Source organism: Dromiciops gliroides, chromosome 3, assembly GCF_019393635.1.
Source record: "Dromiciops gliroides isolate mDroGli1 chromosome 3, mDroGli1.pri, whole genome shotgun sequence".
In the NCBI taxonomy this organism is placed as follows: Eukaryota; Metazoa; Chordata; class Mammalia; order Microbiotheria; family Microbiotheriidae; genus Dromiciops; species Dromiciops gliroides.
In genome coordinates this window covers 610,087,002-610,112,035 of record NC_057863.1, presented here as the reverse complement: position 1 = coordinate 610,112,035, position 25,034 = coordinate 610,087,002, and the positions used below count along the sequence as shown (strand labels likewise).

The following is a 25,034-nucleotide window of genomic DNA, read 5'->3' as shown; positions in this document are numbered from 1 at the left end:
CTCAACATGTCCAAAACAGAACTCATCACCTTTCCTCGGAAACCAAGTCCCCAGTCCAACTTCCAAACTTCCTTTTAGAGGTAGGTACAAGGTACCATGTCACCCAGACTCACACCCTCATGTCCATGACTCCTCATTCTCATTCCACCAATTCCATCACCTCAGACACTGACTAACCATGTGATCCTGGGCAAGTCACTTAACCCCAATTGCCTTAAAACACCTGGGGCCATCTCCAGTCATCCTGATGTATATCTTGCTACTGGGCCCATATGGCTCTGGAGCAAAGAGTGCAGTTGGTGACCTTGCACAGCCCCACCTCACTTAAATCAAACTCTCTGCAAGTCATGACATCACCCCGATGCCATGGTCCTCTTGGAGAAAGAACCAACAACAACATTCCATCAGCTGTCAAATCTTGATTCTCCCTTCACAACATCACTCAATCTGGCACCCTTCTCTCCACCATCCTGACTCAGGCCCTTCTTTCAACTGGACTCCTACAAAAACCAGTGGGTTGCTCTGCCTGATTTATCCCCACTCTGATGCACCCTCCATTTAGCTGTGTCTTATTCCTAAAGTGGTCTGACCTTATCACCTGTTTCCTCTGAGATAAACTATCCAGTGCCCTGTTCAGCCTTTTAAAGCTCTTCCCAAGTTAGCCTCTGCCTACTGTTCTGTGCTTTTTACAACTCACTCTTTTTCAGAGACTTTATCATCAAAGAACACTGGCCTAGTGGCAATTCTGCAAACACTCCTCTCTGTGCCAGGTCCTTGCCTCTCTGCTTCCCTGGTTTCCTTCGAAGCTCAGCTTCAATCCCATGTCTGACAGGAGGCTACTTTCCATCTGCTCTGATGTAACTGGTCAGCACTTAGTTATTTACATGTTATCTCCCCCATTAGAATGGGATGTTTTTTGACAAACTGAAGCAGATAAAGAGCAGATCCACATTTTCCATTGCCATCAATGCCTAGGTTTTCTTTCCTAGCCTGAGTCAAACCTTTCCCTGGAATCTATGCTTTATTCATGACAGTGGCTCCTGGAACAAGACACCGTCTACTTATAGAGAAAGAGTATCAGAATGGGAATTCAGAGAGGTGGGCTCTGGTCTTGGCTGCCACAGAATGAGAAATGTTCATCTCAGACTCTGTCAGATGGACTTTCATAGGGTCTCAGAATCAAATTCCACTCATGGTCACTCACGTATTAAGAAGGACAGTCAGAATTTGAACCCACATCCTGTGAGCTCTGCCCTGAGGAACTAGGTCTTTGACTCCCTTTAAAAAAGGTTCTTTGACAATTCCAGAAGAATCATGATGGAAAGAGCTCTCCCCATCCAAAGAAAGAACTATGGAGTCTGAATGCGGGTTGAAGCATGCTATTTTCACTTTTGTGGGGTTTTTGTTTCTTCTTTCTCATGGTTTTTTCCTTTTGTTCTGATTCTTCTCTCACAACACGAGGGATGTGGAAATATGTTTAACATGACTATAATGTATAACTTGTATCAGATGCTTGCTGCCTTGGGGAGGAGGGAGGGAAGGGAGAAAAATTTGGAACTCAAAATCTTACAAAAATGAATGTTGGGGGCAGCTAGGTGGTGCAGTGGATAGAGCACTGGCCCTGGAGTCAGGAGTACCTGAGTTCAAATATGGCCTCAGACACTTAACACTTACTAGCTGTGTGACCCTGGGGGCAAGTCACTTAACCCCAATTGCCTCACTAAAAAAAAAAAAAAGAATATTGAATTTACATGTAATTAGAAATAAAATAAAATACTCTTGTTAAAAAACAAACATATAAAAAGGCTGTGTGGTTTTGGTGTGAGGATGGTCTGGAAGCCATTAATTAGACATGGGATCTTGTCACAGGTCTATTGCTTTCTTTCTTTTTTTTTTTTAGGTCTATCACTTTCTCACTGTGTGACCCTGGGCATGTCCCTTTCCAATTCATTGAGGCTAAGTACACAGTAGGCCCCTGCCTATACGTGTACTCTCTTGGTTACAGGCAATTTGGGGATCTTCAGCTTTGCAGAAAATGGACTTGTTAGCACCCTGTCTGACTGAGGCATCATTGGAGAGGATCTTGTGAAAGTCCCCAAAGTCTGACAAAATACTGGAGGGCTAAAGAATGGGAGTGCAGTAACATTCAAGAAAGGCGCAGGAGAGCAGAGTCCTCGGGATTGGAGACCCAGAATTAGAATGGCAGAACCCCAAAGGTTGAATAAAACTGAGAAGTAACTTAACCCTTAATTTGAAGGAATCCTTTTCACAACATACCTGATAAGCAATCATTCAGCCTCTATTGAAAAAAAATCAATGGCAAGGACTAATGTGAGTCAAGGGTTGGTAGACCTGGCTGAGTACCCCAACTTTGACAATGGCTACATGACCACGGACGAGTCTAAGTTTCATCATTTGTTAGATGGAAATATTTATGCCACTTTCTTTCCAAGGTTATTATAAGGAAAAGACCTTAAAACACTGTATAAATGAGTTATCCTCCCCGTCATCATCTCCCAACGCAGCCTGTTTTGATTTGGGATGACCCTCGGCATTTATATCCTCTAACCACTAACCCTAATTCATCCTTCTGCTACTCCCACAGAATCAGCCTCATGTTTCTTCTGGAGAAACCACTTAGACAATGCACTCCTTGCAAATAGAGATGGCTTAATTTTTGTTTGGTATCCATGTTATGTGGTCTGGCCCAGAGCAGAACCTTAATAAAGGCTGGATGACTAATTGACTGATAACCTCAGATATTTGAAAATAATGACTGACTTCCACACGCCTCCAGAATCTTCTCTTTTCTAAAAGAAATGCTCCCCCCGTTCTTTCAACAGTTCACATATGACAAAAGTTTAGGCCACTTACCCAGTTTCACCTCCAGACCACAAGAGATATAGATTAATCCTTCATAACTACTCAAGGACTGCCTCAATTACTTTTTCATGCTAGAATGTGTAGGACAACAAAGCAAGTAAGCCTTAATTAGGCACTCAAAATTTGGGGGGGGGGGAGATAGTTTATGGCCCTGCCATTTGTTGAAATGTTTTCTGACTTGAATATTTCTGCTGTACCAGAATCTCCAAACCATGTCAATCTTTAATCTGCTCCCCAAACTCTAGACTAAACTCTAAGAATGGCAGACATGACTCATTTGCAAGAGACCAATCTTCTTTAAACACTTCTCTCCACTCTACTCCCACACACATCTATCATGTGGCTGATGTTTTTTCATAGGGAAAAAGACCAGGTGAGGTACCCCTTAAAACATCACAGACTCACACACACTATTAGAGCATAACATTTTAGAACTTGGTCATTCAGTCCAACCCACTCACTCTTGCAGAGAAATAAACTGAGGTACCCAGAAGGAAAGTGTCTTTCTCTAGGTCACACAGGGAAGTCAGTAGTGGTGCTGCGAAAAGGACCCAGTCTCTCGATTCCCCATTTCTACTGTGTTGTCCTCCCACACCAACCCACTAACTAGCATTTTCTATCTAGACAGAGATCACAGTCATGTCAGAAGCAGAAAGAATTATATTTTCAAATTTTGTCAGTTAATGAGCATTTGCTGGATGTCTTTATGCAGAGAATTCTATTCAGGGGTTTGGGAGGTGAAAAACATTAGAGAAAAGACAGGCTCCCAACCTGTGAATAGCTTAAAATCTAGCTAGGGAGCCAACCTTCCCTCCTCCCCCAACAAGGCACACATAAAGTAATCTATTGAAGACAACATGGCAATAAAGTGCTTTAAGTGCTCAATGAAGTATAAAACTGCAGCTGGGCCACCAATAGGGCAATACCATATGTAAAGGTAGAGGGGAATGCTAATGGGGGGAGGAACAGGGGAGAAAAAAGAAATTTTTGGTTTAATATTAAGGTTCACACATCCTCTAGGCAATCAGACATGAGACCAGAAAGAGGATGGAACCCAGATGAAAGCAGACCAGGGAAAATGTGGATATAACAACAATAATGATGTTGATAATGATAACCGGCATTTATACAGTCCCTCGAGATTTGTAAATTGCCTTTGCATACATTATCTCATTTGATCCCTACAACAATCCTGTGAAACGGGTGCTATCATTATCCTTATTTTGAAGATGAGGAAATTGAAACTTAGGAGACTCATCCCAAACCACACAGGTAGTAACTGACAGGGGTGGGCTCTGATTTCAGGTCTTACCTGACTCCAAGTCCAGTGCTCTATCCACTGTACCACATACCACCCCTAAGGGCATAGAAAAAGGAAAAACCAAAGTCCTTAAACTTGACCTTTGAGAAAGCGCTTTAAAAAGCCAGAGTCAAGAGGAAGCCAGGGAGCCAGGAGAAAGCAAAACAGACAGGTAGCACTGACACTGAAGACATCAAAGGAGGATTTCAGAGGTCACCAGTGCTGAATGCAGCTGGGGGCAGGCCCAGAAGAATGAGAACTGGGAAAAAAACAACATTCGTTGACTTGGCCAGAGGAAGCTGCTTCGGTTTTGTTCTGTGCTTTACTCCGGGTTAACTGTGAAAGGACATTAACTGGCATCTGTTGGTGTTTTGGTTCATCGTTACTGGAACACAACTGACCCGGTCCCCCCCCAGTCATGGAAGATATAACCTTCTTGAGGCAGACTCCTATCAGTGTCAAGCAAGTCAATTCTCCAGCAAGGCCTAATAAGAATCAATCTGGAATAAATTTCACAATGTCTCTCTTGAATTGTGTCTGTATTTGTAGTAAGACACAGAGACGGTAAGATTTAGAACCAAAAGAAATTGTAAAGGTCATCAGTCCAATTCCCTACATTTTGTAGATGAGGAAAGTGAAGCCCCGAGAAGTTATGTATTTGACTCTTCAAAGTGCGGTTTGGGAAAGATTAACGGGTATAATATCAACTATATTGATGGCATCACTCCAGCTCTGATCATCAGTGCAGAGTGCTGTTAGCAACAGAAAATAGTTTCTCCACCCCAAGGTTTAAAGAGTCAGGATGCTACTCAAACTCCCTCTTACATCAGGGGTTCTTCAGTGGGTGTCTCTGAATCTTTTAAAAAACATGTCCATGGGGCAGCTAGGTGGCGCAGTGGATAGAGCACTGGCCCTGGATTCAGAAGGACCTGAGTTCAAATCCAGCCTCAGACACTTGACACTTACTAGCTGTGTGACCCTGGGCAACTCACTTAACCCCAATTGCCTCACCAAAAAAAACCAAAAAAAACATGTCCACTTACTAGCTGTATGAAAGAGAAATTCCATTTAAAGTAACGGTAGATAATATAAAATACTCGGGAGTCTACTTGCCAAGACAAACCCAGGAACTCTATGAACACAACTACCAAACACTCTTCACACAAAATCAAATCAGATCGAAATAATAGGATTGGCAATAGGAACATTCATTAATGCACTACTGGTGAAGCTGTGAATTGGCACAGACGTTCTGGAAAGTAATTTGGAATTATATTCAAAGTGACTAAACTGTGACCCTTTAACTCAGAAACTAGACCTAAACGCCCAAAGAAATCAAAGAAAAAGGAAATGGACTCATACATACAAAAATATTGATAGTATCTCTTTTTGTAGTGGCAACTAGAAACTGGATTAGGCAGTGCCCAGCAATCAGGGAATGGTAAAGAAATTACGTTATCTGAGTATAATAGAATACCATTTTGCACTAAGAAATGACAAAAGGAAAGGGTTCAAAGAAACATGGAAAAGTTTGTATGAACTGATGCAAAATGAAGTGAGGAGAACCCAGAGAATAAGTTGTAAACAACATTGTAAAGACAAATAACTTTGGAAGACGATTGATTTTACTCACCTCCTGAGAGGTGATGTATTAAAGAAGGATGAGAACATACTTTAGGACATGAATAGTAGATGATTTCTTTTGGTTAGCTATGCATATTTCTTAGTACTTTATTTTTTCATTTAAAGTGGGGGTGAGAGAGCACTGGCCCTGGAGTCAGGAGTACCTGAGTTCAAATCCGGCCTCAGAAACTTAATACTTACTAGCTGTATGACCCTGGGCAAGTCACTTAACCCCAAGTGCCTCACTAAAAATAAAATAAAATAGCATAAAAATAAATAAAGTGGGAGTGGGGTAAGGAGAAAAAACTAACATTTGTTAGTTGAAAAATTATAAAATAAAAGATCATTATCAATATGCACTTCGATGGGAAGGAAAAATGGCCCAAAGAAATATGAGCAATTAAATGACAACCAACCCCCTCTCACCTTGTTAGAATCTAAGCTTTTTCTGAGCTGAGTTGTCTTTATATTCTCAAGTACCTACCTAAGAGAGCAGAGACTTAATAAATTCTTGATTGTGACTGAAAATCTTAGAGCATCAGAACTCTTTGAAGAGTCAAAATTTCAAATATAAATGGCAGTGGAAAAACGTATAGTGGATGTAAGCAAGATGTAACATTACCAACAATGACACAGAACCAAGAAGTGTCACAAACAGGAATCCAGGGAATGTATAATCAGAAACAAAGGAGTAAACCAATCATGTAGTAAGTAAAATAACAGCCAGAAGGCGGCACAGTAACTAATAGACCATTCAAAGACCTATCCTCTAGCACTGATGGATAGATTCTTTATAGAAAGGGTGGATTTGTGGGAAAACATGGACAAGAATCACAAAGGATAAGCAATGGGGCAGTTGGGTTCGGTACCACAGGAAGGTCTAGTACTCACACGGATCACAGAATTGCATAAGCATGGAAACCACTGATTTTAGGGACAGTGTGGCTACCCCAAGAATTTGCCTTCCAAAGAGAGAGTTTTTTCTTCAAAAGAATGCTGGGTTCTGAGAGAAAAATTCCTGCTCAAAGTCAAATGACCCTCATCATAGCCACTGAAAGTGCTGCTTGATTTTCAACGCTTAGAGTAAATAAAATAAACATTTTCAGAGGCACTTTTCTGCTCTCTAGTGGTTGCTTCAATCACACACATCATGAGGAAGTATACGAAAGACTGGTGATCAAAGGAAAACTAGAAATGCACCTCCAAAATTAGCTTTGCTGAGGTACTTTTGTCTAAGAAGCATCACTAACAAGATAAGAAATACCAACATCTATCTAACAAAAGCAAAGCAGTATCTGATTCTTCTGAAACCAAATAGATGATTTGTTGCCTAAGTTTATTTTTAGACCACTACAGTAAATTAATTTAGCAGGCTACCACATCCTAGGCACTACAAGAACTGTCAGAGGAAAAAGCACTAGACTCAGAGTCAGCTCAGATATTTGCTAGCTGTGTGATAAATCACTTTTTGCCTCTCATGTCTCTTTCCAACAGAAAAAAAAAATGGGGAGTAAAATATTTGCACTACCACCTATCACACCGTCTCAGAATTAGAAGGGATATCTCAAAGACCTCCTAGTACAAAACATGTACCAGAAATGGAAATTTCCTTTTCAATATCCCCAGCAAGATGCTATTCATCCAGTTTCCACTTACTCGAAAACCTCCAATGAGATGTTTCACTGTTTCCCAGATTAGTCCAGTCAACTTCAAGGCAACTCCAATTGCCTTAGACAAGTCATAACTCATAAACCAGTTTCCTCACCTATACAATACATTTGCTAAGAAGAACAAATGAGAAAATATATGTAAAGTGAGCTCTGAAATGCTATGTGTCAGCTATTACCATCATTTAAAAAATCTGCAACTTCAACCCATTGCTCCCAATTGTCTTCTGGAGCCAAGTAAAAGAACAAATTTAATCCTCACTGATAACCCATTCAAATATTTTAAGACAGCCATCACAGACACAGACACACACACAGACACACACACACACACACACACACTCCTACCATCTACCCCCCCCCCATCTTCTCTTCTCCAGGATAAACATTTTCAGTTCCTTCCACCAAATTCCACATCATTGTCTCCAAGTCCTATCTCTGAAACATACTGGCTGGGTGCTTCCAGGCAGTGTCACTTGTTGTCTGTGCTCCTCAGCTGCTCTCTCAAAGGCTTTAAGTAGCAGAGGCTTCGACCTGTATGGGTACAAGTGCCTCATCCAGGAATTGCCTTGCCCAGGGTCACATGACTAGTATGTATCTGAGGTGAAATTTGAACTCAGGGCCAGTGCTCTATCCACTGTGTCACCTGGCTGCCCACCCCTCTGCCATCTAAGAATTCATCACACTACCACTGCTTAGTGGGATTTCTAACCACCTCATGACAAACCCAGCCACAGGTATTTGGAAAGCATAAGCTGGTTTTTCCGGGGACTACCACTTTGTTCTAGAGCTGAAACTGCTGAGATCAGATCTTGGTTCTTGATGACGTTCTTGATTTCCCTCCTGAAAAATCACTAGCAACCTCCACTCCCTTTCAGCTTCAATACTGAATAATGAAAATCTCCAATTGTTTAAAGGACTAACTGGGGAGCCACAGGGAGGTAAAACAAGTATTTATTAAGTACCAACTACATGCCAAGCATCGTGTTAAGTGCTTTGCAAAACTGTCATTTGATGTGCAGAGCTGTTGAAGAAACGATTAACAATATACAGACCACCTTCTGGACAAACAGACTATTAGTTCCGAAGCTTCGCAAGAGCAGCAGTGTTATTGATTGGGCACTAACAAACCACAAGCTCTTCATACCTTAGTTCTTAAAGTTCCTGAGGGAAAATAACTTCAATTACCTGGTGACTAACCATTCAGTGATGAGCTTCTCTGCATTTAGTCAAGGCTGGTCCAGAGATAACAGAGCATTGGGCACACAGTCCACTGGTAGGCCTGAAATGGAAAGCTTTCCAAATTGGTTGAGTCAATCTGACACCAATTAAGCAAGAAGATAGTCATCCCAGAGGGGAGCTGACTCAAACACATATAAGTACAATATAAGGTAGTGTGTGCAAAGAAGCAAAATACGTTATCCAGATAATGTACTCTGAGAAACCCTGAGGGAAAGGTCACTGCCCAGTGGGAAAGAGAATAATGCTTTTCCCCCCACCACTGAAGTCTGTGTCTCACACATCCTCACCATCATCTCCCTGTGGCCAATACTGAATTTTAAGACATAGAGTACGACAGTTAAGAAGAGTTCCATGTCCAGTTTACCACTTATGTGTAATACGAGAGAGGACAATTCCCTCCACGTCTCAGGTTCCTCACCTGCAAAAAGGGAGTAATATTCATGTGACCTAATTCACAGGTGTTCCTGTGAGGTAAGTGCTTTTATTGTTTACAAATACTACTAGCAGTAAGACTATATGAAGCTTTACAAAATGAGGCCAGTCCAATATTGCAACACTGAATTATGCAAATTAACAACAGACTGCAGGAATATAATTTATTAGGTTATTGGAATACTGACCAAAATATGGCTATCATGTTAGGGTAAACAATTTTCTGAGTCATCTGTCTGGAAAAATGAAATCTTAGGATGATTTTTTTTCTACCTAGTTAGAAAAGGTTTTTTAGGGCCCAAATTCTTGCAAATGAGAGAAACAGGCTAAATAAACCATTTGTGTGCTTTCAAACTATTAGGTATCTGAAAAATCAAAACACCAAAAGTTAGCAATTTAATAAACCAAAGATCCTTGTAGAGAGTGTTAGGAATACTTACACTAAGTTACAAAGAACCTTTTTCCTCTCAGGAAAAAGAAGTTGTAAAAAAATTTTTTAATTCTCAAAGGCCCTCAAAGTCTCAAAAGATCAATGCTGTTTTATATATAATAGGTATAGTATAGCATAAAACAAATAAAAGTTCTCATCTTGTGTTTTGATTTTTGTCTTTAGAGTAAAAACGAGTGTCAGCTGCAATACCAGATGTCTCCTTTATTTTTTAGACATCCAGGGAGGGACCCAGAGAAATTGACAAATTAGATTAGTAAAAGAAGACTGATTCCTCAGTTTCCCAGCAAAATCTCATTATTACATAGCTCATTATCATTATTGGGTTATACCCAAGGGAAAATTATTTCCATTAAATATAACTTAAGATATTAAACACCTGATGTAACAGGTAAAACCTGTAAGCTGGCTGTAGCTTGTCCTAAAATGCATTAAGAGGATGCACGTTATTTATAAACACTCCATGTTTAATCACAGAATTTAACCTTTGGGGGGAAAAAAGCTCCTCTGACATTAAAATGTTGGCTGAAAGTAGTCGGCAAAATTTTCTTCCCCTCCATACGACATTTCATTTAAGCCTGAGGCATCTATTCAAGTGAAAACAGAAAGGGACTGCTTGGTCATTCTGACCTACAGCAGGAGAGGTGTCAAAACGATACACAACCGACTGAAACTGTAACACTCTTAAAACATTTTCTATATTCTAACTTCTGCCTACCTTATTCTATAGAGCAAAAGCCAGCTGACTCTGGATCTGATCAACATCCTCTGATAGGAATGAAAGTTTAATTAAGTTGCACTGATCTGAGATTTTATAAGATTCTTGATTTAAAGGTTAAGTTCACCTGAAATCAAGACTGACTATAACCTCATGCTGTCAGGAGCTCAAGGAAGACAACATTCTATAGGGATTAGTTTGGCGATTCTCGTATTAGGCCTGGGTCAGGGACAAGAAGATTAGGGCCTCTGACAAGGTTACCTAGAGAGAAAGGGGAGAGATCTAAGTATGAAGTAGTTATTAGGGGTAGACATCTGCCTTATCAAATGGTGTTATCTGTCTATCTGGAGAGGTAAAAGAGGATCTCGGAACACTGTAGCTGGTAAGGGGCTCTAAAGACTACCTGCTCCAATGTTCTCTGTCTCCAGAGGACCCTGAGGTGCAGACAGCTGAACTAGCAGATGTCTTAAGTTCTCTTTCTTTCTAGCTCAGAACTGATAATTCTATGACACAAGGTGACTTGCCAATGTCACAAAGCAAATGGTTAATAAAGCTGGGGCAGGGGGCAGCTAGGTGGCACAGGAGATAAGAGCACTGGCCCTGGAATCAGGAAGACCTGACTTCAAATCCGACCTAGACACTTGACACTTACTAGCTTGTGTGGCCCTGGGCAAGTCACTTAACCCCCATTGCCCCGCAAAAACAAACAAAATAAATAAATAAAGCTGGGGCAGAAGCAGAGTATTTTCCACAGTGCTTTGAGAAGGGAGGTGAGGTACATGAACTAACCAAAGTTTAGAGCTGGCAAAGACAGAGCGAGCACTGCACTAGTTTGAGGATGGCCCCTATCTCCCACGAGTCAGGATAATCTCTCTTGCTCATTCCCCCAGAGAACAGCAGTTTCCAATACAGGAGTATATTTACATCCCACTCCTCAGTTCCCTTCCTTCCCACCACCACACTGACCACTCCTTATGTTCTTATGCCCACAGGTGCAAGACTTCTGTAAAAAGACAAGTGAAAACGTCCTCTGGGCATGTTTCAGAGACATTCTTCTCATAGGTATAGGGTAAAAGACTAGGAAAGTGTTAGTAAATATTGGGGTTACCGATAGAGAGGTGGTAATATTGGCAAGCCCTGAGGAAGAAAGCAAGGAAGCTTGAGAGATAGTAAGTCCAGGGGCAGCTAGGTGGCGCAGTGGATAAAGCACTGGCCCTGGATTCAGGAGGACCTGAGTTCAAATCCGGCCTCAGACACTTGACACTAGCTGTGTGACCCTGGGCAAGCCACTTAACCCTCATTGCCCTGCCCCACCCCCCACACCAACAGAGATCGTAGTCCATGTACAAAACATTTCCCTCTCTACCTCATTTGATGTTTCATGCTTCTTCTTCTGTGGGGGTTGCCTCCCAGGTGCCAGCTCCAACTTTCATAATGGCGACCTACCCGGTCCTACAAATTCAGCCCTCCCAGCCCCCTGCAGCCCAACACTGTTTACTAGAATTGAGATAATTTATTTATAATCTTGCACTCAATCTTGAAATTTTGTTTCATTTCAACTTTGTTCCACTATTACCAAAGTCTGGGAATGGTTTTCATCTGGGTTCTCTCATTTTTCATGGGGAAATTAAATTCACTATTTCTCCCCTCAAAGCCCATCTATCATTAAGCGCATTTTTAAACACTTAAGTACACTAAGTTATTAGTATGTATGCCAATTCCCAAATTTTCAAACATCTTTACCCAGGTTAGTTACTGAATAGGAAGAAATAGTGGGACCAAAATAAAAGAAAATTTAATTAAATTTTTTAAAAAAGATGTACCACCAATTAGGAAGAGGGAGAAAAAGCTGCATCTCTGTCCTGAACAAATATCCCTCCTTCCTTGCCCTTTTCCATCCTGCTCCCCTACTCAGACCACTCTATCCTGAGCAGCATCCTGGCCTCTCCCCCCCTCCCAACAGATTAATATGGTCAGCAGCAGGGGACAGCAGAAAAGGCTTTGGGCCTGCCATCAAGCCACACCTGACTCCTTACCCACATCAAAGCACTTCTCACTTCCAAAGTGTGGGATACATATCTACCTAGCTCACAGTCATCAGCAAAATGTGTGGTAAGTCACACAATGCTATGTGGAATGGTGAGCTGGGGTTCTCAAGATGCTTCCTTAAGTCTGTTGTCCCATCCCAGAACAAGAGAAATATTGGAATCAAATATTGAGGGTGGGAATTCCCAAAGTCACCAATCTGAACACCGAAAGTCAAGAAGCATCCTTTAAAAAAAAACACCAAAATAACCCTCTGTCCCACCCCAAATCACCAACACAAACATTTTGAACACATAATGTTTTATTAAGAAAATTAAACATTGTACAGGTATTGCAATACAGTTCAAACAGATACATAAATCTATACCAAGAACTATAAAATTTCGTTGAATTCCCTACCAAGTGGACAGAACCTTGTGAATGGCCTTATGCTAGAGGCCTGCCCAACCATGGGAATGAGTATCCCTGCCAGCCAAGCTTTGTTACTTCAGGCTTCGGGCCATGGCCTAGCAGCAGCTTTATCAAAGAGTCACCGTCACCACACTCAAACAGGATTCCACCCCCAATGCTGGACAACTGCTTTACTTGAGCAACCTTGTCCATTAGGAGGCACTAAAGACAAACAGCTTAAGAAAGAGCTTTACTGAGACTGTTTATACACAGTAAAACCCTTTATTTACGACAGGAATAGAGCACCCAATATTTAATTCCTTCTACAAAAACTCAGCAGCAGGTGAAATGTTATTAGGGCAGTTATCCCCCACAGAATAGTTTTGTTATTTTCATCTCAGGTAAAATAATAGGTCAGCAGATTGCATCATGTTGCCACAAAGTTTATTTCTCCTGTAGTAATGACCTCATTGCCCAATTACGGTGGTAGAGGCCCTATGTCTGCTTGTGTGCAAATATTTCATCCATGACACACATTGTTTTCTGACTAACCACATAACGTCTGGCCAGTCCCTTCCCCATCTGAGAGCATGGTTCCTCATCTTTAAAATCAAGATGCTGTTTCTGTACCTCAGGGACTCTCTTTGGAGAAAGTACTGTGGAAGTTGTCAATGCAGGTTATTTTTCCCACCTTTAGGGAAAGCTTCCTGAACTGTGCATTTCAACATGGTTTTCGAAGTATTCCCACTATCTGCTATAAAGCTATCCCTGAGGGATGAAGGCTTCCTTATCTAAGCTGCCCAGTGTCTCACAAACTTTCCTATTACGACATACAGAGAGAGCTGTAAAGTGAACCAAGGACAGAGGGTAAGTCCCAAGAATGCACCAGAGGGAGTCACAACACTGGTGGGGCTCTCCCAGAACCTTCTCAAAGGTTCCTGTGCAAGGATTTCCCAAGACCTCCTCAAAGATGCCCTTGGAGCTGATGCCCGGATTAGTAAAGAGGGAATGAAAGCCATCTCAGAGTAGAGGCAAGGTAGGATGAAGAAAATACATTGTGGCTATCTTACTTCAGTACTGAAAATATGATTTTATTAGTATATCAAGCAAAATCACCTCCATTGAAGTCTTCCTTTGAAGCAACATGGCAGTGTGGAAGTGACCTGGGTTCCTGAAGGCAATGGCAGGCAAAAGTGCAAGCTCCGGAAGGTCCTGCCGAGCTGCAAAGACTGAGCACAGGGCCCAGCAGGTGGACTGGGCGTCTGCCATCCAAGGACCCGCCTAGCTAAGTTCAGAGAGCCTCATTACCAGGTTAGCCGCTGGGTGCTGGGGAACGCGCCGATTCACGAAGACCGTCTACTAAAGCATAAACAAGGTGCAATGTGCATTGGTGGAGACAGCACCCACAGCCACAAAAATCACGGACCCTCCAAAATACTGACGGCGTGCCCCACCCAGCCCCAGTCATGCTTGGCTCCCACCCCCCTCCCCCACCCTCCCAGGATTTTTCTCCTTGGGGGAAAGGGGGCAGCAACATCACCATGGATGTCCTGATGAGAATTCAAAACCAAGGCTCTCCTGTCCAAAAGTCCCCACTTGAAGACATGAACAGGTTCCCCCCCCCCCCCGCCCCCAACAGTACGATCAAGGGCAGTCAGGATGCACAATATAAAGGAGATGGTAAGGAGAGTTAGGAGAGTTACCCTCAAGGAACTGGCCAAACATGTGGCAGCAAAATTGTACATTAGAGAAATTGGGTGAAAATGGATTAGTGATGTTATTGCCTGTCTATATTTTCAAATCTACTTAAAAACAGACCCCCTTTCCTCGTTAATTCTAATACACTCATGGCCATCATATCCTGGAAATGTCCTAGAAGAGACGTTTAGTTTGTGAGGCTGTGGTGGTGTCTGCAGAAAGTGTGTAAAATGCCTGGCCAATGTCAAAGAGTTCTAGGTCAGTTATCATTCCTATTAGCAATTTTAATCCCACCAACTTACCCCACTGAATTTCCACATGTCCTCAGCTATGGAATCGAGTGTTATCTAGTTGATTCACATTATTTTCTATAAATCTTAAATTTATAGTTCTATCATTTCTGCTTTCAAACATCAATGAAAAATCCCATCCTTTTGGAAGATGTGGCTGCAAAAAACTAATTTCTCTATCCAGTTTTACAATCAATCTCTCAAAATAATCTTCAGGCCAATACTTCAGAATGTCATTAAAATAACTTGCTGGTGTCCCATTTGCATGAAACAGCAATAACCACAATGAAAAATAAAGAGAGTCACAAGATATTGCAAATGTGTGGTAAGCCACTCCCACAGATCATTTGATTGGGCAGATCATCCACCTCCACCCCTACTCCATTTATCTTAGTATAAAAGCACTGAGGCCCATCAAGTGGAAAAGGCTTGCCAATGTCCTAAGGCACATCAGTGTAGTTAAACTGCTTTTCAGTGTAAATTTCTTGAAGACTGAGCATCCTACATGTTATTTTGTATGAACTGGCAAATGTTTCATTCAATAATATGTAATGTGTGAGCCCTCACTAAATTTTTGCAGACTGCTGACTGCAGTCAAGTGAGTATGAAAGGAAGTCCTGAGTTCCTTTAAATAGGATTACTTAAGTTTAAGTGAAAGTCTCATTTTTCCCTAAGTCCCATGTAAATTACCCAACGTAGAGGGTCTGGGTATTTCCCCCACCCTTTGTGTCCCTTTACTGATCAAAAAATGAGAAAGAAAGTGCTCTTACCAACAACTCCATTGGTATCGTCCCCAGCGAACCCCACCTAGCAAGTCGACATCATGACATGTCAGGTCAGGGCAGCCTCAACCACGCTTCCCTGATAGTCAGGTGATAAAAGGAAGGAGTTAAAACAGGAAAAGGACACTTGCAGATTTCTGGATAATATCTGAAAATGATTTTTAAAAAAATACATACATAAACCACTCAGAGCTTCTGGTAACCTCCAAAACAAGGAAACCTTCTTATAAAAGTTTTAAAGCCATAACCATTTCAAGTTAAATCCAATCCTTATCAGACAGCAGTCACTGGCCAACACCAAACTCATTTATGTATTATTTTCCAAGTTTAGTGTTTTCTTTCCAAGGTAAGAAAGACAGTCAACTTTAAGGGTCAAAGTAGATATGTGCCTCTTTTCATTCACACCATATAATTCTGGATTCTTAAAAGCTATAATCCAATTCACTGGGGCACATTGAAAACTATTCAATGCCTAAGTTAACAGAAGCTCCCCCTTTTAAAGAGTGTGAAAACACTTCTAAAGCCACAGTACTTCCTATAAGGCTTTTAGCTACTCCGATTCAAGATCCACCAAGAACATCCCATTCCTCCTGTGTTGTCAACAAAGTTTCAAAAAGTCCTTTTCATAACTGACATAACATAGCAATAGCCTTATAGGAAGTATTTTTTAAATGGGTTAAAAATATAATAAATGGACTTAGGCCACCCCAATGGGAAGGAGGCAAAATATATAATGCATTTTTGAGGAATATAATTATAACATCACCACATGGCTATAGATTAGGAATGGAATTTTAGGACCCTATTCTTTTGGATCTAAATGAGTAAATGATTTTGAAAAGTACTTTCTTTGACCCATTCAACTTTAAAAGATGAGGGTTCATCTCTGAGGTCAATTTGTCTATTAAAGATTTTAAAATCACATTAGAGAAAAGTTGAATACTAACTACTGAAAGCAGTGGGCTTTCATAATGCAGATTAACCCCAACAAATTAAGAAAACTGAAAACAATCCTGCTGAAATACCTGCAAAGTAATTTCAGTAATAGGAAACTAATTATAGTAACATTATGAAATTATCATTCAAATCTTTTGATTGAGACAACTTTTAGGATTAACTAGAAATCTGACAACATAATGAATATTTGTTGTTGTTGTTTTTTTTTATCAAAATACCTTCATATAAATACATACATTGAAACAACTGCTATAAATGAGTGATCAAATAAAAATTAGCGCTCTGTTACTAGAGGGAGTTCTGTAGGTCAATTTCAAGATATACAACAAAATCTGCCTCAGTATAAAGTAAAACCCTTTACCAAATACACACTTTCCCCCCCTGCAGTGGATTTATGGCTAAAACTTAATTGAGCTGAGGGAGAAAAAGGAAAAGGCAGCAAAGGACCAGGAAATCAAATTTTTCAGGACTCATTCATCATACAATTTGCAATTTTAAAAAATGTGCTAATAACAAAAAGCCAAAATTGACATCTTTCCTTACTCAACTACCAGTGTCGTATGATTACATTTTGTTATTACTCTGGTATCTTTGCGAAAACAAGGTGGATTCTTCACACTTTAGGTTTGTTATCTATGGAATGCTGCTGCAGCATTAAGTAATAGAAACTTCTCCCAAAAAGGGATGTCTCTAAGTAAAATATTAAATCTCCACATGGTTACATTTTCCATTAAAGAGATACGCACATGAATTACAAAAACAATTCTATCAGACAGGCACCAGACTTTAACCCAGGGAGTTGGTCAGGGTTGAGGAAGGATGGCTGCCTTTTAGAGTCTATCCATAGAAATAACTTGCATTTTACTGCAAGAGGATTTGAGAAACAATGACTTTTTAAGTTCTGTTTGCTTACAAAAAAACAGCTTTTTCTGAATTCTATTCACGTTTCTAAATTTCCTTAGGACATACTTCACTGATGTCTAATTCTAATTTGAGAACACAAACAAGTTTGCACTTTATACAAGTTTGGAACCAAGCAATTTTGGAGGTCTCTTACTATCCCCCAAGGAGATGCAGGGCTTAATCCAACTCCAATTTAGAAGATTCATATTTCAACCATAAGTCTGTATGTTCCAATTTTGAAATTATTATCTGAAGAGTATTTTAGTGTCTTTTCACATATCGAAAACAGGCACATTTTAAAAAATGGATCTACTGGAAGAAAAAAGGTAAAGTTTAATGAGATACTCATATTAATCCAAAACTCTTGCAAAATAAAATCAGGCCAGATAATGGTTTTAAAATATTCAGCATTGTAAACATAAAACGAATATTAATAAGGCCTGTTAAAAGACTGTGATGTTATCATAATCTTTTGAGAAGGAAATGAGAAATGTGTCTTCAGCAGCAAATACTAATTTTATTACTCCAAATCAAATCACAAGCCATGAAACCCAAGATATGATCTACCAAACTGACAAGAGAATAGTTTGGTTTTTATTTTATTTTTGGAAGGTTTGGTATTCTATTGCAATATTTGTAAAAGACACCAAATAGCAACAAAAAAGCAAAAAGAAGGTATGTGCAGCCATTTAAATTACTTTCACAATTTGTCCATATGTATAAACAAGCTTTAGCAATCTCTCATGGTACAAGAGAGGAAGGCAGTAATTGTAATTTAAATAGAGGTCCAAATAGCATTTTGTCTGGCGGGTTCTTGTACTTTTAAAACTTATATCCTTCTGCTCCTCTCTTGGAAAGCAAAATATTCTTCTGAAGACTAAAAGTCACAGCTCCAAAGGTTAAACAGGGAAAGAAGTGTCATGACATGGTGGCCAAAATAGCCCCCCAACCCCCCAAAAAAGGAGAAAAAAAAAAAGTCTGTCAATCAAAAGTTAGAAGTATGTTTAAGAGAGGTCCATCGGTCGCCTTCTTAAAAGGCATTAAAATTCTGAGGCAAATGTACATATTGAATAGAAATTCTTTCTCCCCAAAACAAGGCTGATGGCTAAATTAAATGCTAAATAATCAATCACATTCACGAAAGCTGAAGCAAAACTTTAGTTGGCAACTGACCCCACAGCACTATTAGTAGCTGTCATCCAGCAAACAAGCATTTCCACCACAAATCATCCTTCAGAGCAAGAATGTGGGTCAGAAGGAATTGTAGGCCACTTCCCCAACTCCTTAATACTTGTTAGAACTGCAAATTAATCCATGCCTGTGAAAATGTTCAAAAGCTATTTGAACCTGGTTTTTAAAACAAAAGATAAAATTTCAAAAGGAGAAGTGATTGTGAGAACACCAATTAATTGAGTTCCATGTGGAATAATTCATAATTTGATCTAATCCTCAGACTAATATCCACAATTCTACTGTGTTGGAATAGACAAGAAATTTTGCAAGAATTTGATCACTCACATAGGCAGTTATACTTTGAAAACAATATTCCTTGCAAGGATTACGGATGAAATAATGTTTTAGGACACAATTGAATTTGAAATAGGTAATGTTTTGAATAGATTTTTGAGTTTTATTGAAATCTTACATGAACAAGAAATTGGAAGAAATACAATCACATCAAGGAACAAATTGCCACGGCTTTGACGTTGAAGCCAAACAAATTTTGTAGGGCAGATTTCAAAAAGGTGTGAAGTTATAACAATTTAAAAACACAGTTAACCTACTTCTAGGAATGCAAAACATACAATCATAGGTTATTTTCAATACAAGAAAACTGAAATTTGTTTGTTTTAATTTCTTAAAACTACTGAGACAAAGCACTAGCTTGTACTTTTATTTACAGCATACTCATACTCCTATGTAGTCTATCTCAAATCCAAAAAAAAAGAAAAAGGAAAAAAACTGTCCAAAAACCAGAGGTTCTGCAAAAATCATGATTTAACAGTATGCTCAGACTGCTTTGAAACTGCTAAAATGAAGCCTAAAACGATAAAAGCATTGTAACTCCCAGAATAAGGGAACTCTGCAAGCCCAATAATGTCCAAGAGCATTTATGAAAAGAGAAAATAAAAATAAAAATAAAAAGACTTGAATATATACACAATAGTGATTCTTCAGCCCAATACAAATGGCAGCAAATTGCTAATGAAAGATGAAACAGTTAAGCCAATTTTTTTTTTGAAGAATTGTAGATCTATAGCCAATCAAATCTCGCCAATATCATTTTCAAGCCCTCACTTGTCTACTTCATTTCCACTGTTGCCCATAAGTATCCTGATAAAATTCCTGGTTGTCATTATTGTAGCCATAGTTACCGGAATAGTCGCCACCTTGCTGCAGCGGCTGCTGGGCGATGGGCTGGGAGCCCCAGTTCTGCTGGCTGTTGGTCTGACGGCGCTTGGAATCGGGCTGGTTGTACCCATCGGCCTTTCTCTTGCCTCCTACGTTGCCCCCACGGTTACCCCGAGCTCCGCGTGAACCACGGCCTCTCTGTGGCTGTGCAGGGCCCCCTCTCCCGCCCCGAGCTCCTCTTGGCGGTCCCAAAGGTGCCCCCCTCTGTGAATAGCCAGCTCTACCTCGTGGAGGTGGTGCTCCGCGCCCCCGTGGTGGTGGCGGAGCACCGCGCCCACCCCTTCCTCCTCCTCTTCCTCTTACTGCATAGCCATCATCATAGCCATAGTAGGGGTCTTCATAGCCTCCACGATAGTCATGATAATCATAGCCATAGTAGTCATCGTAATAATCTTCATAGCCATAGTAATCTGGGGGGTAACCATAGCCGCCTCTGCCCCCACCACGCCCCCGGCCTCTCAGAGGAGGTGGCATACGAGGTGGGGGATGGTAGTAATAATCTTCATACCTAGTAAGAAGAGAACACTCATTAGTTTACTCAAGAAGGCTCTTGGGGACTTCTGTTCTACAGAAGCACTACCCAGAGGCCAAAGAACATGGTTCTAAAACTTTCAATGGCAAGGCCTAACTACAAAACATGGTAGGGCAGACTCACGCAGTACTTCTGGAGGCCTGTCTTGCAGCCTGGCGTTCTTTTCTTTTCTTGTCCGGAGGCTTGGCTAACACTATCTCAATTTCTTCCCCTTCTATTTCTTTCCCATTCATCTCATCCATGGCCTGCACAAAAATGGAAAAATACTGGTCAAATTCACTTTCAAAGAAATGTAAACACTACAACTCATACAATCAAATACTCAAGGATCAATGTGATACCTGCTTCACATAAGGTTGACGATGTTTTGTTTCGCATTTTTTAAAAATCTTTTTCTTATACAGAAGAGTAAAAGTAGAAAGAAAACCTAGTAATCTTTGGTGATAAGCACTGGAGAAGGTAACTGCCTTCTGTTGCAGCCATCCTTTACATGCATTTTTATTCAAAATTTTCCACGCTTAAAGTGCACACTCTCCAGTGTTTCCTATAAAATTCACTGCACATATTAAGGTGAACATTAAAATTATTCATAGCTTATTAAAGCCATTTCCTATCACTATGGTCTTCTTCAAAGTATTTCCTTTGTCTACATTAAAGTCAACCCTACAGAAAACTTCCTCTGGTTTAACCTAAACTACTTCCAAGTTAAATGACCTCTGTTACAATTTAAAAGGCACTCATCTCACAACCACCACCCTATGTGACAGGCAGTACAAGTATTTATTGTTACCCTACTTTATAAATGAGAAGCTCAGAAAGGGCTGATCACTTGCCCTGACATTTGAACCCGGATCTTCTGCTTCAAAGCCCAGGGTTCCTATTTACTTACCCTGCTGCTTGCTGACTGTTCCAAGAAATAGAATGAAAGAGTTCCAAAAGCTTGGCTGGATCATACAAAGATGTTGTACTTAAAGTATGGTTCTAGTCCACTTTTATTTTGAGTACAAATGAATCGAACCATATGAATGGAATGCAATGGCCTATTGGCTCAGAGGTTCTTGATGAAATAAATATAAAATCTTCCCTTAATACAAACCTGGGATGTATTAGATCGTCCATTGGGGAACCTGGAGAACCACCTAAATAAATGCCCAGATTAAGAAGAACTGTCCAGAAAATTCGGCTGCCGATTATGATAGTTGTGGTTATACCCTAGGTCACCATCAGTATACAGAGGATCTTTAGGAGACTCCTTTTGATGGCCAGGGCAAGGATGTTAAGACTCTCCCCATGGAACATCTGTCAAATTTCTTCCACAACCTCACTTCTGGACTGCTTAGGGCTCAAACCTAGATGAGCCTACAAAATTCACTTACAAATGTCCTGGGGACAGTGTAAACAAACTGAGAGAGTGATCAGGAGGTAAATTTTATCTCAAGTTCCTCTTCTTTTAAAGAGCCTACCACCAACCAGTTCTTACAGATGTCAACTTGAAAGCAAGTCAGTCTACTCAGTGCCAAGTTACATATATGAAAAGGTACAGATTTGTTTCAAGTAAGCACACGCACATAGACACACACATGCATGTACACCCCCAAGTCAGACCTTAAAATTGGATCCTAACCAGAATGAGCAGACTGATATAGAACATGGCAATTCAGGAGTGATACAGTCTCACTAGTTGAACCACAGCCTCCAAGGAACCCTTTTGCACAACCTAATGTAGCAAATGTCACAGAGGTGTAGGCCAGAAATTTCCCAATTAAAGTTTGAAAAACTGAGCTGCCATGTTCTCCTGGCAACAGGAAAAGCTGGCTATCAACCAGGAATAAAAATGGTAAAAACAATTGTCTTAATGAGCACTAAGACCCAGCATACTACTGTTATGGTCACCATTTGACTCAGAAAACAACCCCCAGTTTCTTAATCACACCAGGACATCTGCGATACTGGCTTTATATGTGCATGTCTGGAGGCGAGGGCATAAAGTTAGTGGTGCGTGTTCAAAAGGAAAGATGCACAACAGCCCTGTTCTCTGGTTAACCAATTTATGAGAATGCAGCTTCGTGGTTTAATGTTTTTACTCACGGACTCACATTCCTCTCTTCCACCTATCACTGAGGATTCTAAGCTAGCTGGACCATTCTCCCCAAGAGTCAAGCACTAAGAAATCAGCAAGCCCCATTTGTATACTACTTAACACCTGAGATTTGGGGGGGGAGAGAAAAGAAAGAAGTTGAAGAACAATGGAAGAAACATCTCCACACACAGTGCTCACTGACAACAAAATACAAGTTACATCAGGTGAGAATTCTACATTACTACTAGAGAAAGTCAAGAACAAGGAATACCTACCTTCATTAACATCGCTAAATGGTTCCATGACAACATGATCTTAGATGAAACCATGTTCCAGGATCCAGTAAGCTCCATAGGAGCAGAGTTAATGCACAAACAATAAGTAAGCAATATGATGACACAGGGGAGACTGACATTCAACGTATTAATTCTACTGCAGCTCAAGCACTAAGGGTCCAGGTCATTAATGAATGCCCATTCAATCTGTACTTTCAGCTGAACCATTAAGGCAGGTTTCCCAGTAATACAAAGGGCTGATTCTGGCATATGAACAATAGTGTAAAATATCAGTCCAGGAAACATTATGCAGGTTAGAGCTGTAGAGTGATCGCTTTTTTACCCATACATGTTGAAGGCAGCAAACCACATGTTACTTGATATACTTACAACCGTGCTGAGTTAGTGCTTCATAGTCCACTGGGACCAATTTTATAGATGGTGAAACAAGACTCCAGAAGGTGGCTTGCCTAAGATCACACAGCAAGTTACTAAGGGTCAAGAGTTAAAAAGTGGGGCTTCCACGAGTCCCTGGAGCTTCGTTTTACAAAGCATTGAAAAACAGCTTTCAAAGTTCAACAAGTAAAGTGAAATGCCATTGACCCACTGGAGAAACCTCACTCCTTTAACTTCATAGACCCCTTTCAAAACCTGTCAGGACACTAAACTTTGCATTTCTACCTTAACAGCTGCTCCCCGGTCTTCAAAGTGAACAAATGCATAATCTTTAAGCTTCTTCACTCTTTCTAGTTTTCCAAATTCAGAAAAGGATTTCTCCAGTATTTCCTCTGTCACTGTAGTGGCCAAGTTCCTCACAAATAAAACTTTCACCTATTGAAAGAAAAGTGCGCATGATCAGATGGGTGACAAACATTTCATGAAGCCTACTCTGAAAATGTACAGGAATGCAAAGGACAGTCTTCTCTAAAAAACAAGTTGTACATTTGTGAAACATCATTATGGAAAGCCACTAAGGAAGGAGCAATGATGTTACATTCTCTGTTCTCAGGTACATAATTGGCTTTTCTCCTCTTCTCCCCAGCTCCACTTCCTTTCCTTTATTTCTAGTGTATAACTTACAAATAAAGGCCAGAAAGGCACTAGCATAGCTGGAAGGATGAAAAAGGCAAGCTAGATTTTTCCTTTCCATGGTAGAAAAGGATTGTGATTATCAGAGCAAAGGAAGACATATGGGAAAGCATTGCTTAAGGAAGGGTACAAAAGAAAAATCTAACAACCCTTCTTCACTTCTAACTATACTTCCATATTTGCTTCTTTTTATTTAACAATTATCTATAATGTTCAGGACTGGACTTTGTAAGAGGCAAAGAGTCACTGGCTAGCTACTGCAAAGCCGGCAGAATAATAAAGAACTAAAAAAGGCATTAAAGATGATTTAGTCCAAGGGGCAGCATCTTGTGATGACTAGAAGGGGTTTCACAGTGTCTCTGGATTTGAATCCCACCTCTGTCTCTTGCTAGTTATGCAAGCCTGGACAAGACCCTCTGGGTTTCAGTTTCCTTTTCTGCAAAATTAAAGGTCTGGCTGCAGTGACCACTAAGATCCCTTGCAGTTCTGGCACAGCTGCCTTCCACCATTCACAGATGAGGAAACTGGGACCTTCAGAGGCGACATGACCTGCATAAGATCACATAGCTAGTTATGGTAAAACCAGGGAGTGGGCTTCTAAATTCAGTGCTCTTTAAGGAATTCTGACTTATACAAAGCCAAAATCTGCTTTAGCTTATACAGGACATTCTTTAAAATGTCATTAAGTTCCCCTATATGCCAATTCATAGCACAACTCCCTCCTTAAAACTCCCATTTCTATTTAATCCGTGTTTAAAGGGGAAACACCTTTGTCTGACACCTTTCAAGGAAGGACTCTGACTGGCAGCTTTAGCAAGGAATCTGGAACAAGGTGAAGAGGAGTGAGTGCCAGAGACATGTCCAGCTAAGTTCTCTAGACACAAAGTCCATGAGGAGAGACACCTTTCGGGCTTAAGTGAAAGCACTACAGAGTTTCTCAGCATAAGAAGAAATTCTGAATATCGTTAGATCTGGGAGAGGGATTAACCAGTGATAAGTAATAGCTCAAGTCGAACTAAGATACCAGGAGTATGGATATTTCCATTTCTTTGGCTCCAGTGCTCACTCACACTCTTCTGGGGTCCATATACTTAGCCTTAAAGAATGTTCCAGGGCTCATTAATGCCACCCTCCCAATTCAGAGAAAGAAGAGGAGGTCCAGAAACATTAAGTCCTTGGCCTCAGGGATACAAAGTCTAAGAATGCAGGTCTCCCAACTCTCAGCTCAGAGTTCTTTCAGATACCAAGCCACCCTGGTAGAGCAGAA

The 25,034-nt window shown here is 40.5% G+C and overlaps 1 protein-coding gene across 7 annotated transcripts in view; it reads right to left on the bottom strand.

Moving 5' to 3' along the window:
• HNRNPR (heterogeneous nuclear ribonucleoprotein R) overlaps window positions 1–25,034 on the bottom strand; it is a 58,890-nt gene that overhangs the window by 9,137 nt on the left and 24,719 nt on the right. For 5 of the 7 annotated variants that reach the window (XM_043990728.1, XM_043990723.1, XM_043990724.1 and 2 more), the window contains 3 exons: window positions 23,360–23,509; window positions 20,447–20,568; window positions 18,987–20,299 (listed from right to left, as the gene is read on the bottom strand). In XM_043990728.1, coding sequence (XP_043846663.1) covers window positions 19,687–20,299; window positions 20,447–20,568; window positions 23,360–23,509 — 885 coding nt within the window. In that variant the 3' untranslated portion in view covers window positions 18,987–19,686. Of the gene's footprint in view, window positions 1–12,693; window positions 14,109–15,507; window positions 15,599–18,986; window positions 20,300–20,446; window positions 20,569–23,359; window positions 23,510–25,034 lie in introns of those variants that run through there. The other 2 variants (XM_043990726.1, XM_043990727.1) reach the window with 2 other exon arrangements.